Below are 14,283 nucleotides of genomic sequence, written 5' to 3' on the forward strand. Positions count from 1 at the left end.
CAACCGCAAGGCAAGGCCCAAGGCCCATGCCATCGGCAGGCGAGCGTGTCCTGACATGGACCAGACAGAAACCATGAATCTGTACAAAGGTAGGACATATAGCTGAAGGCTTGACAAAGACAAGCTGAAATAGAGAACTAGCAAGGGCAAGGCTGATGGCTTGCAAAATGCAGAGCTGAACTGGAGCAGAACTGAAAACTGGAACCAGGCCAAACCAAGCTGAACTAAGAATGCAGCAGCAGAACCTGACAGAAGGGCCAAGGTCTGGCAGATAGAAGGCAAGTGAGATCCAACACAATCCAGTTTCGAGGCAGGCAGCGAGCAAGGAGAATCCAGTAACTGGTCCAGGGTCAAGGCAGGCAGAATCCAGAACAGTCCAAGGTCGAAACAGGTAGCAAGTAGGCACAATCCAAAACCAGGCACAGACCAGGAACAGGCTAAGGAACCTGTTCCTGGTCCTTGGTCCAGAGGCAGAGAGTCAGGTTCAGGCAGGCTAAGTAGTCTGGAGCATGTGACATTATCATTTTTCATCCAAACACAAGCAAAGACTCTAGATGTTTGCTACAAAACACCACCGTCTTGTATTGAAAACAGCTCCATTTATTCATTTTAAGGAGCAGATGAAGCCTCATGGTTAGAGTTCCAGACTATGACTCAGCAGAAGTCCTGGTACATTAGATCAAGATTCCCTCTCCCATTGACTCTCTGCATGATCTTGGACAATAAAAATATTGTTATGCAGGAGATGGACCCTTGGGCCAAGGTGGGGTTGACGCTACCCACAGGGCAAGCCCTATGGGTCCCCACCGTCGGCAGGCGGAGCTGGATGATTGATGGAGGCTGGCAGGAGCTTCGCCAATACCAGCCCTCGTTCCCCGCAGGTTGAGCCCTTGGTACCGGGGCCAGCTGGTCTTAGGTGGGCCTCCATCCGAGGTCCTCCCAGAAGCGATGTGAGAATCAGCCAGTGGCCAGCAGTGATGACTGAGATCGGAGAACAAGTCCAGACAAGGCACAGTCCCGGAGACCCAGGTGCCAAGGAGAACTAGGAGCAAGACAGGGGGTGCCCGAGTAGGAACAGGCCGAAGTCTGAGAGGCCAAGTCCAGAGTAGATTCAGCAGAGGCATGGTTGAGCAGGCTGAGATCAGGGCAAGTAGCAGGCAAGGAGAAGTGGCAAAATGGAGATGGGTCAAACCAGGAGTCAGAGGATGGTCGGGCAAGGCAAAGGTCAAACCAGGAGTCAAGCAGGAACGTAGCCAGTCGAAGCAGAGGTCAAGCCAGGTATCAATCAGTAGTGAGACAAGCAGGGTAGACACGGAACTCAGGAACAGGAACGGATACCAGGAGCAAGGCAGGATGAATCAAGAACACAGACGAAGCAGGAACAAACCGGGAACCAGGAACACAGAGGAAACGCAGGAACGAGTAACTAAGCACATGACAAGCGTGGAGACCTGTTGCTGAGGCAAGGAAGCACTGGCTGGGCCTGGCCTTAAATACCGGGACCCCGTGACATCACTGAAAAGGTCCGGGAGCCTTAGCATACCACGGGCCCTTTAAATAATCTAAAGAAGCATGCACATGCGCCTGGGGAGCCGGATATAAGGAATGGATGGCAGCGGCGTTTCCGCTGCACTTCGAAGTTTGTCGGCAGCAGGTAGGGCCGCAGAAAGGAGGGCAGCGCGGGAGGCGCTCCCTCTGCGTTGCAGAGGAGTTGGAGCCCGTCCCCGGCGAGGCGGCGAAAGGGGTGAGGAAAGCCGGTTGCGAGTTCTGCAGCCAACTGACGCAACAAATATAGGATGTGCCATGCTGTGTCAGAACAAGGTCCATCGAGCCCAGCATGGGACTAATCTGGGTCACAAACACACAGCAGACCCCAGTAAGAGTAGCTCCATTTCTTGTTGCTTGCTCCCAGGAATAAGCAGTGACTTTCCCAAATCTACCTGACTAATAATCGTTTATAAACGTTTCCTCCAGGAACTAGTCCAAATCCCATTTAAACCCAGCTTTGCCAAATGCCTTGACTAATTCTTGACTAATTCTACATAGACCTATGACTCGAAAACCGTTCTTATTATAATAAGCTGTTCCAATGTGTTTAAATTGTATTAAGTTGTTCTCATGTAAACCGGAGAGAAGGCAGTCCGTCATACTTTGGCATATAAAAGCCTTGAAGTATCGCTCCATGGTGAGACCACCCTTGAATACTGTGTACAATTCTGGTCGCCACATCTCAAAAAAGATATAATTGCGATGGAGAAGGTACAGAGAAGGGCTACCAAAATGATAAGGGGAATGGAACAACTCCCCTATGAGGAAAGACTAAAGAGGTTAGGACTTTTCAGCTTGGAGAAGAGACGGCTGAGGGGGGATATGATAGAGGTGTTTAAAATCATGAGAGGTCTAGAACGGGTAGATGTGAATCGGTTATTTACTCTTTCGGATAGTAGAAAGACTAGGGGACATTCCATGAAGTTAGCATGGGGCACATTTAAAACTAAATCGGAGAAAGTTCTTTTTTACTCAACGCACAATTAAACTCTGGAATTTGTTGCCAGAGGATGTGGTTAGTGCAGTTAGTATAGCTGTGTTTAAAAAAGGATTGGATAAGTTCTTGGAGGAGAAGTCCATTACCTGCTATTAAGTTCACTTAGAGAATAGCCACTGCCATTAGCAATGGTAACATGGAATAGACTTAGTTTTTGGGTACTTGCCAGGTTCTTATGGCCTGGATAGGCCACTGTTGGAAACAGGATGCTGGGCTTGATGGACCCTTGGTCTGACCCAGTATGGCATTTTCTTATGTTCTTAATAAATAAATAAATAGCCTGACTGTATGAGCACTTTCTACAATTTTTTTTAATCTGCTGGTTGTTAGTTTCATAGAATGTCCCCTTGTTTTAATATTATTTGAAAGGGTAAATAATCATCTTTTATTTACCCATTCCACCCCACTCTTGATTTTATACATTTCTATCATGTCCCTTCTCAACAATTTCTTTTCCAAGCTGGAAAAGCCCTAACCCCTAACCTCTGCACCTTTTTTAGTTCTACTATATATCTTTTTTGAGAATGGGCGACCAGAACTGCAAACAATACTTGAGCTGTGATCGCACTATGGATCAATATAAAGGCAATATGATATTTTATTCTCCATTCCTTTTCAGATCATTCCTAACATTTTATTTGAATTTTTGACCACTGCTGCACACTAAGCTGAGGATTTCAATGTAATGGGCCACAATAGGCCCCCCCAAGGTCCTTTTCTTGGCTGGTAATTTCTAATACAGAACACAGCAGTGTGTATCAATAATTAGGATTTATTTCCTCTATGTGTACCTCTGCATTTATCCACATTAAATTTCATCTGACATTTAGATGTGAAGTCCCCTCACTTGCAAGGTTTTTTCTGCAGTTCCTCACAAATGAATAATTTTTTTATCATCTGCAAATTTGATCACCGCTCTCATTGTTCCCTTTTCCTGATCATGTATGAATATATGTTAAACAGCCCTGGTCACCGTACAGATCCCTGTGGTGCTCCACTAATGACCTTTCTCCATTTGGAAAACTGGCCATTTAGTCCTACCTTCTGTTTCCTGTCTTTTGACTGGTTACCAATCCACAATAGAAATCCTATCCCATGACTTTGTAATTTCCTGAGGAATCTCTCATGGAGATCTCTGTTAAATGCCTTCTGAAAATTCAGCTAAACTACATTGACTGGCTCACCCTTATCCATATTTTTATTAACACTTTCAAAAACTCTGATAGACTGGTAAAGCAGGACTTCCCTTAGCTAAATCTGTTTTGGCTCTTCCCAACTAAGCCACATCTATCCATATAGCCACTGATTTTGTTTTTATAAAAAGCTTCTATCATTTTGTCTGGACCCAATGTCAGGTTCACAGGTCTACACAGTTTCCTGGATCACCCCTGGAGTCCTTTATAAAAATTGGCATTACACTGGCCACACTCCAGTTTTAAGGGTCTGAGGCATTTTTATTTTTTAAATAACAAGCTACCTTACCTTTCTGTATCACTAAGATCCAGTAAAAAAATAAATAAATAAAGACATTTGACTTAATCTAGTTTCTTGGACAACAAATTTAATTAACTATACAAGGATGATGAATTTTCAGTCACAGAGTGCATACCAGGGGAAATGTTTTATACACACTGTAGTGATATTTCATCAAATAATTAACACCTTTCTAGGAATAAGATAAAATTTGCTTACTTATGTTCTTCCAGTGCACCTTACAAATTTAATGAGCATCATTGGTCAAGCAGGACTTACTGCCATGTAGGGCTTGCATCCTGCATCCATGGTTTTAGCAACTGAATCCACAAGGTGGCCACTAATTCCAAAATCGCACATTTTTACTTGGCCTTGTGTGTTTATTAACACATTAGAGGGTTTTACATCTGTAACAGGAAATAAAATCAAAACAAAAATACCATCATCCACATGCATTCATGATAGGACCAGCATGAGTTCATACAGGCCTCCGACCAGAACAAAAAATAAAACATCACATCAGAAACAAACATTTATCTGCAGTCATTTCTTATCAGGATCAAGGTGTAATGGGTGCTGCACATTTATGAGAATTAAAAAACGTATACAGCCAAGTCAACTTGGATCCAGCAGAAGGCACCAAAAGCAGCCGAATCCATGTCAGCTCTGCATGGTCCAAGCTGCTTTACTTGAAAATTTGAAAGACCTAGCACCTGGATGTCTAATGTCATCATGCATAAAAGGCTGAACAAGGGTGGACAGATCAGATGGATCATTGTCTTTAAAATCTATTATTAATCCTAAGCAGAGGAAACTGAATTAAAAATGAAATCATACACTATACATTCTATTTTTTTCAGGCAACAGCTGAAAGAAAAGGATGCGCAAAATAAATACAATTTTGAGGGGCTGGCCGTTGACTCGGGAGGCAGTGCTACACACCACCATAGGTTCAATTCCTGGATCAGGTATCCTGATCCTCAGGCTAACCGAGGGATGCTGCAGAGGCAGCGCTCATAACCCCTGGAGGGAGGAAGCAGGGGAGAGAATAGTGACACCTAGTGAGCAGATTTAGGGCCCATGATTGCAGGATTCCAGAAAAGGCCCTGGTGAGATGAGGACTGCCATTGCAATGGCTGGAATTTATTTCTGTGCATTCATATGGATTAACAGCAGCCACAGTGCTTTATCCGTGACAGGATTAAGCTAAATTGGGAGGGGGCATAAACTAGGAGAAAAATCTCCAGGCCGTTGCAAATGAAGGCTCATGCTGCAAGATCCCAGCCCTTGTTGCAATCAAGCTGCAAACCCAAAGGAACAGGGGGAAAGCTCTGGGGGAAAAAAATGTTTTTTTAAACATCTCATATTAGCCTTAAATGTTTGAAGTCACATGTTCTCTCTTCAGCCAATCAGCTTGCCCCATTTCTCCAGGCATCTCCCATTGTCATACGCACCTCTGTGAATCACAGAGAGGTGGCTATGTAGATGTTCTAAGGCTTTTACAATCTGAAAAAGGGAAGGAAGGAAACAACGTTACCGGCAGTAAAGAATCCTAGCAGAAAAGTAAACTTTCAGCATGTCAGCATCTATGGCTCCTGTATAACGTCATGGTGGGAGTATTGCTAGCAGGTCACATTATTATGACGAAAATATCTCTGAATATATATAATTGAAAGATACACTACAAACACATCAGAGTTTAAACTGCCAGTTGTGAATTCACTTAAAGAGCTATTTTCAAAGCCATTAATGCAGGTGAAACAAACAGTACTTTTTGAAAATTGCCCAATCTTTATATGGATAAAAAGTATGCTTACAGTGCCACTAGGTCCGGGATTTCACCTGCCTTTGGGAAGCGTTCCCAGAACAGGGTTGGTGCAGGGACTGCAATAAAATGCTTATTTTTTTTAATTTCAAACAGTATATACCTGGTTTTAGCTTAAAAAAGTACCCGCACAAAAAAAAAAGAGGTACAAAGTTGTGCAGGTACTTTTTCTTAGACAATTTTCAAAGGGATTGTCCATCAGAAAAAAGTACCCACAAACCTGGCACTTCTATAAGCAGTTTGAAAAATGTCCCCATAAAGTGCAGTACAGGAGGAGTAGGACCTAGTCACGTGGTTGGCTGGTTTAAATTAAAAAGTCAGCCCCTTCAGTTTAACCTACCCAAATGATCCACGTTAAGGGAAATTACTTGTTTTTTGGAGACCCAGTGAAAAGACAGAGAACTTTGTAAGCCCTTTAAAGGAAAATTGGTTCTTACCTGCTAATTTTCGTTCCTGAAGTACCACATATCAGTCCAGACAAGTAGGTTTTGCATCCTTACCAGCAGATGGAGGCAGAGAACTAAAAACTCTGAGGCACTGCTACATAATCGAGAGTGCAACCTGCAGTCCCTCAGTATTGACCTGTACCTAAGCCAACTATAGAGTAGCAGCTCCTCAACAACTCAACAACCCCCTAAATGAGGGTGAATGCCAAACCCAAAAGTTGGAGCCCTCCAAACATAAAAAACACAGATCAACCCAAGGGGCTAACCACAATCTGGCAAACCTCTTTAGGTTCTGTATATAGACATTCTGACAGTTCTTTCCAGTAAGCATGCCAGAACACGGACTTGCCATAATGGTCTTGAGAACATTAAGGGGCTGGGTCTCTGAACTGATCTGTGGTACTTCAGGAATGAAAATTAGCAAGTAAGAACCAATTTTCTTATTCGGACACCAGATCAGTCCAGACAAGTGGAATGTACCAAAGCACCCCTACATTGGGCAGGCCCGTGAAACACACTTTCAGCAAAGTTCTTCTCTCCTGGAGCCTGAACATCTAAGCTGTAACAGCAAGATAAAGTGTGAAGAGGAGACCACGTCATCGCTCTACAAATCTCCTGCGGCAACACTAACTGACACTCGGTCCACAACGCTGCCTGCACCCTAGTAGAGTGCATACGCAACCCCTCTGGAATTCTTCTCTCTTTAGAAAGTTAGGCTGAAACAAAGCTTCCTTCAGCCAACGAATTATCATGCCCTTGGAGGCCTTGCATCCTTTTCTGGCACCTCCAAACAATACAAAGAAATGATCCGACTGCCGAAAACTGTGACCTTTGCCACCGGCAACTCAGCAGATCAATTTGGGAAGGCAGGAGCTCCACAGCCTGATTCACGTGAAATGAAGATACCACTTTAGATAGGAATGAAGGTACCATGTGCAAAGACACCCCCTCATCTGAAATCTTCAAAAATGGTTCCCTACCAGACAAAGCTTGCAGCTCCGAGATCCTTCTGATCGAAAAAACTGCCACCAAAAATACCACCTTCAGCATGAGGTCCTTTAACGATGCCTTCCTCAACAGCTAAAAAAGGAGGCCCAAAAAGCACCCACAAGACCAAGTTTAAACTCCATGACGGACCCAATCTATGCACCCGTGGCTGCAGATGCTTGACCCCCTTGAAAAACCTCACAACATCTGGATGCGAGGCCAACAACCTTTTCCTGGTAGTATAGCTCTGAGACACCCCAAAGCTGCCACCTGAACCCGCAAGGAATTGTAAATTAAGCTCTTAAAAATCAAGGGCTCAGAATATCCTTTTTGTCACAAGTGCTTGCTCTCAAAAGTCAAGTCGAGAGACAAAAGTGATCCGCCCGATCCGAGAAAATAGGACCTTGCCTTAACAGCTCTTGTAAATGAGCCAATCTCAGGGACCATCAATTGTGCGCTGAACCAGATCAGTGAACCACAGATGATGCAACCTCTCCGGCACCCCCAGTACCACCAGGCCCAGATGCCTCTCGATGTGCCTAAACACTCGACCTATTAACGGTCATGGAAGGAACACATAGCAGGATCCTTATCAGCCATGGAAGAATTTGAGCGTCTATGCCCCGGCTGTAACCTATCATCCACAGCTGAAGAAACTTGCTGTCTTTGCGTTGTTCCTTGTCCCCATCAGATCCAGATGGGGACTGCCTCAACAAGACTGAATAAGGCCGAAGGCCTCTTTCGACAGCTCCCATTCTCCCGGGTCCAACTGTTACCTGCTGAGATAGTCTGCTTGCACATCGTCCACTCCTGCAACATGTGAAGTGGCTAACCCCTGCAAATGTCGCTCTGCCTAGGCAAAAAGGTCCTGGGCTCCTTGGAAAACCGTGTGACTCTTCATTCCCCCTTGCCGATTGATATAAGCCACCGTTGTTGCATTATCTGAAAACACTGACCATTTGACCTTGGACCTGTGGAAGGCATTCCACCAACAGCCTGCACATTGCTCTCGCTTCCAAGCAATTGATAGATCAGGATGCTTCCACTGGAGACCACAGTCCTTGTGCCAGACGTTCTTGACAGATCGCTTCCCATAAACCCTATATCCCAGTCCAGAACCTCCAGGCCCATCTCTTTCTCCAAATTGGGCAGACACAGCCACCACAAGAGACTTGACCTGGAAGTATCCTGCAGTGGTAATGCCTGATGAAACTCCTCTGACAATGGATTCCAGCGTGACAGCAATGCCTCCTGTAGAGGGCGCATGTGGGCAAAAGTCCATGGCACCAAATTCAACATAGACTGGGATTGTAACTTTCAAATCTTCTCTGAGGTGAAAAACACTCTGCCAAGCTGAGTATCGAACTTTGCCTCCAAATATTCCAGCATCTGCATAGGGCTCAGGTGACTCTTCACCAAATTCACCACCCAGCTCAAAGACCACAACATATCCATCACCGTGCGCACAGACTACCATCATACCTCCTCCGATTTCCTTCTGATAAGCCAGTCATCTGGATAAGTATAAACTAGGATCCCCTCCCTGCGGAGAGCTGCTGCCACCACCACCATCAACTTTGTGAGCGTGCAAGGAGCAGTCGCCAAACCAAACAGGAAGGCCTGAAACTGGAAAAATTACCCCAGAACCATAACATGAAGAAACTCTGATGTTCTTCCCGAATGGGTATGTGTAGATAGACTTCCATTAAGTCTAGCGAGGGCCGAAAAACTCCACAAGACAAGCTGCCGCTATCACCGTCCACAATGTTTCCATACGGAAAAATGGGGAACTCGCAGTATCACATTTCACCTTTTGCAGATTGAGGATGGGTCGAAAGGTTCCTTCCTTTTTTGGCACAACAAGGTAAATAGAGTACTTCCCATGACCGCACTTCCTGGCCGCTATCATGCCAGCACTGAAGGCGACAAATGTGTCCCAAATCGCCTCTTGCTTGCCTCAGACACTGCAATGAGACACCACGAAAGCTTCCGTGATGGGGCGAAAAAATTCTAATGTATAGCCATCCCTTATTACCTCTAGGACCCACTGGTCCGAGGTAATCCTGGTCCATTCTTTGTAAAACTGTGATAGACGGCCTTCCACCGCCATCTCGAGAGAGTGGACCAGTCTGGCTTCATTGTGAAACTTTACTGCTGCCGACCCCCTGGTCAGAGCCCTCTCAGGGAAGTTTAAGGGCACCTCGAAAGGCCTGCTGCCTAGCAGAACCCTTATTGGGACAAAAACCACTGGAACCCCTGAAACCTAGAGCGAGGCAGAAAATATTTCCTGTCATCTTATCCTCCGGCAGCTTATTCCCTTTAGACTTCCCCAAAACCTTCATCAATTGTTTCAGGTCCTCCCTGAACAACAATTTTCCTTCCTTTAAAGGGAAGATTACAGAGCTGAGACTTGAATCACATATCAGCTGACCAATTCTGCAACCATAGCAGATGTTGCACCGAGGCCGCCACGGCCATATCCCTGGCCAAAATCCAGCTCAAGTCATAAAGCGTGTCAGCCTCATATGAAATCCCGACCTCCACCTGAATTGCCTGGCTATTGACACCAGTGTCTGCTGAAGACTTCTCCTGTGACTTCTGGAACCAGCACAAACAGGTCCTCTACATGAGACTTCACAGATTTCTACTCCAAACTTCTTCTCCCGATGAATTACAGTCCTGCGTATCCTTTAACCCTGCCAAACCCGCAACCAAAATGGTCGACTTGTTAGTGACTGGTGAGATGGAAGCATGTACCTTCAGGAATTCCAGCAGCTGCAGGATATCCTCTGTGAGGCAATACAGTTTTACTTTGGCTCTTATGTTCTTATGTTCTAGCCACCTTGGGGATCGCCTCTGGGAAGTCCTATTCCTGGTTTACCAGCTTTTTGATCCTTTTAGGGAGAGGAAAAGCTTTTAGTGGGCCCCGGAGTCCAAACAACACTGGATCCACCCCTTCATTGTCAGAGTCCTCCTGGACCACCTTAATACCCAGTTCCTTCCGAACATGGGAAATAAGGGGCCTCAACTCCTCCTTACGAAACAGACGAGCCACCTGTGGGTCATCTCCTTCCATTATCTGGACCTCTTCGGGATCAGCCTGATTGACATCCACCATGAGATCTGCTAGGTCATCTTGATCCACCCCCAGACCAAACCCATGACCATCTTCTGGATTATCCAGGTCCCAATCATCTGAGCCACCAGGCCCCTCAGGATGGTCCAGGCCCAGCCGGCAAAGGAGGTTCCCTGACTTCCAGCCAAGGAGCCCCTCTGACTCTTTGCAGCAGAACAAGATGTCTGACAGAAATGCCCTTTTATAGCCAGTGCTTTTCCTGGTTAAAAAGGCCTTATGCATAAGCAAGACAAATTCTGAGAAAAACTCCACATCATCCTTTCACATGTCTAGCCCAAAGCTTGCATCTCCCCTCCTCCAACAGGATCACCGGAGACAACGAGGGAGGGGAGTCCCTGGGCTCCCGGGAGTCTGTCACCTTCTGAACTATAGACCTTCTTCTGCCTGACAGGCTGTTTAGGCTCCCAGTATTGATCCTGACAGGGCCTTGGGAACCTGTGGCTCTCCTACCAACTTCGTTCTCCCCCGGAGGGCCCTTCCCCTCCAGAAACGAATCACGGCATAGCACCTCTGTATTTAGCTGTCCCTGAGCCAACTGCCGGCCTGACAAGCTTTCCTGCACTGGGAAATCTCTGTCAGCGCCATCTTGTCTCCATGTGACCAGGTCTCCTGCAGAGGAACAGAAAGAAGTTGCATGATCACGGCATGTGGGAGAGGTGGGGAACACTACCCAATGCAGCCTCCAGCTCCCAGAGCAGCCCGAAGCTTTCCTACGCTGGGAAACTGCTGTCGGAGCCATCTTGTCTCCATGCAGTTGGGCCTGCTACAGAGGAACAGAAGCCACATGATCACTGCACGTAGGAGAGGAAGGGAGCACTGCCCAATGCAGCTTCCAGCTCCATGAGCAGCCCGAAGCTTTTCCATGTTGGGAAACTGCTGTCAGAGCCATCTTGTCTCCATGCAGCCGGGCCTGCTACAGAGGCTCAGAAGTCGCATGATCGTGGCATGTGAGAGAGGAGGGGAACACGGCCCAATGCAGCCTCCAGCTCCCCTAGCAGCCCGAAGCCGCAAGAAGAGGAGCTACACTGCTCCCTTCCTCCAGCCTGGGCCTTCCCTGATGATCAAACCAGAAACAGCCAGAGTGGTTGTTGCTGAAAGAAAAAATGTAACACTTTTTTTTTTCTTTAAAAAACAGCAGCCACAGCAAAGGAAGAAATTAAAAAAAAAAAAGGAATACTTCCCTGTTGCTGGCAATACCTCTGGGAAGGAGCCTTCAGGGAATAAGAGGGAACCAGGACCCTGGCTGTGAGACCCCTGGATCTGCTGCGGGCTAAAACTGAACAGGGATTACCAACTCCTTGCTTGCCCGGCTCAACCTGAGGGATGGCCTCCTTGTAACCTTGGGCAAGTCACTTTACCCTCCATTGCCTCAGGTACAAAACTTAAGATTGTAGGGAGCCTGCCGGCGCGAGAAAGGAGGATATGGGGCAGACGGACCAAACCCCGGAAGGAGCCGTGTGAGACCGGAGCTCCGCCTACCCCGACGTCAGTGGGACCTGCTGTGGCTATATTAAGACCTACACAGCGGCGCGCAGCCGCCGGCGCGCTGCCGAAGCCACGCGCCAAAGGGGCGTGCCCCTGGGCGTTTTTTTCAAGTCTTCTTTGGAAGAAGTAAACAACTGATGGGGAGGAAGAGGAAGGTTAAAACCTCAACGCCGACGGTAAAGGAAGTTCGAGGCCCTATGGATGTTCATCTCCAACGGAGGGTGAGTTACAATTTGAGAGAACTGGTCACTGACATATCTTTTTCATCAGGGGAATCCGGGAGTCCACCCCAGAATCAAACATCTATTTCCCCCCTGGCTGGAAGGGAGCCCATAGAAGTAACTGTTGACTCTTCCCAAATGGCAATAAAAACTGCTAACAGTTCAGGGGCAGAGTTTGAAGTTCAGGATATGGCTTTGGGAGCAGTAGGAGGAGAGAGTACTGCAAAAGAGGGTATTCAAGGTCCCCTCCCGAACTTGGGATCAAGCCTACCTGAACCTGAAAACATTTTCTTAACCGATATATGGAGGGCAGTAACCAACATGGATAGGAGATTAGTCCAATCCATGAATTTAGCCACTGCTTTTTCTACAGATACTAAGAGAGCCCTAGAGGATCATGAAAAAAGACTGAAAAACTTAGAGGCAACTGAAGCGGCTGTAACCGCACAAGTAGCCACTATTCAAGCGTCAGGTTCAGCATTTATGAAGGATACATTAATGATATATAGACAAATGGAAAATATAGATAATGTATTGAGGAAAAAAAATCTTCGTATATTGAATTTCCCTATAACCAGACTTTTGTCTGCTAAGGAATTGTTTAAGAAATACTCAAAAGAAATTTTGGGCATTTCTGAGGAAATAATTACCTCTAATTTGTATTATGTATCAAATGTGAAAAAAAATCTCGCGAAGAATGATGGTGAAATGGATATACTCCAACCAGAAAGTCCCAATTTGACATCGTTTTTGGAGGCATCGATGGATAATATCCAGATAAGATCAACCCTAGTGGTGGTATTTGCACTAGAGAGCCAGAAAAATCTGGTTCTACAAAAGTATTTTTTGAATAAAAATATTGCTTTTTGTGGACAAACAATGCAAATGTTCCCTGACGTGTCAAGGGCAACCCAACACAGAAGGAAACAATTTTTGGAAATGAAGCAGAGAGTACTGGCTCTTGGAGCCACATTCTTTTTAAAGTACCCCTGTAAATGTATGATTTTATATCAAAAAAATAAGTTCGTTTTCGTGGACCCAGGGCACTTGGAAAATTTTCTTCAAGATAAAAGTGGCTAATTGGCTATAGCCCTATTTAGAGTTTAAGTTTGATATAAGGAAAGTGATGAATCTCGCTGAAATATGAATGGGTCATATTTACCTTTATTGTTATGTAAGGAAGAAAGGCTCCCACATAGATAATGGGGTCTGTATAGTTTGTTGCAAGAGATTTCCTGTATTGTTAGGTTAAATCATGATATGTGATGTAACATATTATTTTCTTTTTATTTCATATATAATGAATGTAAGAAATTTAATAAATCGTAAATAAAAAAAAAAAAAAAAAAAAAAAAAAGATTGTAAGCCCTCTGGGGATAGGGAAATACCTACAGTACCTGAATGTAAACCGATGTGATATCTCGATTGAGATCGAATGTCGGTATATAAAAAATAATAATAAATAATAAATAAATAACACCTCAGGGAGCATCCTCTTACTTTTCTTCTGTCCCTTCTTTCTTTCTTAACTGCAGGCTTGCATCTCTACCATCTGCTGGAGACAGAGAAATACTGAGGGACTGCAGGTGGCATTCTCGGTTATGTAGCAGTGCCTCACAGTTTTTAGTTCTCTGCCTCCATCTGCTGGTAGGGATGCAAAACCTACTTGTCCGGACTGATCTGGGGTACGAACAAGAAACTAACAATGTGCTACAGAAAAAAAATTCCTTTCTGATCCTAAGATGGTGATCAGAGCAATGCTCAGCCAATCAGAACGCTAAAAGTAACCATTAAGGTGCAGGAAACTCAGAAATGGTTTAACAGCTCAACTTGCACAAATGAGTAACTTATAGCAACTTATTCATTTTCAGAGTGAGGAACTTGGGCAAAAAGCCATGAAAGACCTAACCTATCTACTCATGACTCTCCAATCATCAGGGGATTGGATCATGAGGTGCAACGCTAATCCTCCTTATGGTGATGTAAAAATCTATATCCAAATAGTAGTATTCACTCACATACGTATCTCATCCTAACAACCAGTTTGAGCTGCAAGTTTTCTCTTGATCACTAGAAGGAAATACTTGCTACATCAGAGAAAAGAGTGGTTTGGCCATGAGCACAATGGTCACTGCAGCAGCTGTGATCTCTCAGTCAAAATTTAA

The 14,283-nt window shown here is 45.3% G+C and overlaps 1 protein-coding gene across 1 annotated transcript in view; it reads right to left on the reverse strand.

Moving 5' to 3' along the window:
* The window catches only part of MAP2K6 (mitogen-activated protein kinase kinase 6), a 139,270-nt gene that overhangs the window by 50,565 nt on the left and 74,422 nt on the right, over window positions 1-14,283 (reverse strand). The window contains exons 7-8 of the mRNA XM_029599286.1: window positions 5,473-5,524; window positions 4,298-4,425 (exon numbers count right to left, since the gene is read on the reverse strand). Of these exons, the coding sequence (XP_029455146.1) occupies window positions 4,298-4,425; window positions 5,473-5,524 (180 nt within the window). The remainder of the gene's footprint in view (window positions 1-4,297; window positions 4,426-5,472; window positions 5,525-14,283) is intronic.

This window comes from Rhinatrema bivittatum, chromosome 4 (assembly GCF_901001135.1).
Source record: "Rhinatrema bivittatum chromosome 4, aRhiBiv1.1, whole genome shotgun sequence".
NCBI classification, from domain to species: domain Eukaryota; kingdom Metazoa; phylum Chordata; class Amphibia; order Gymnophiona; family Rhinatrematidae; genus Rhinatrema; species Rhinatrema bivittatum.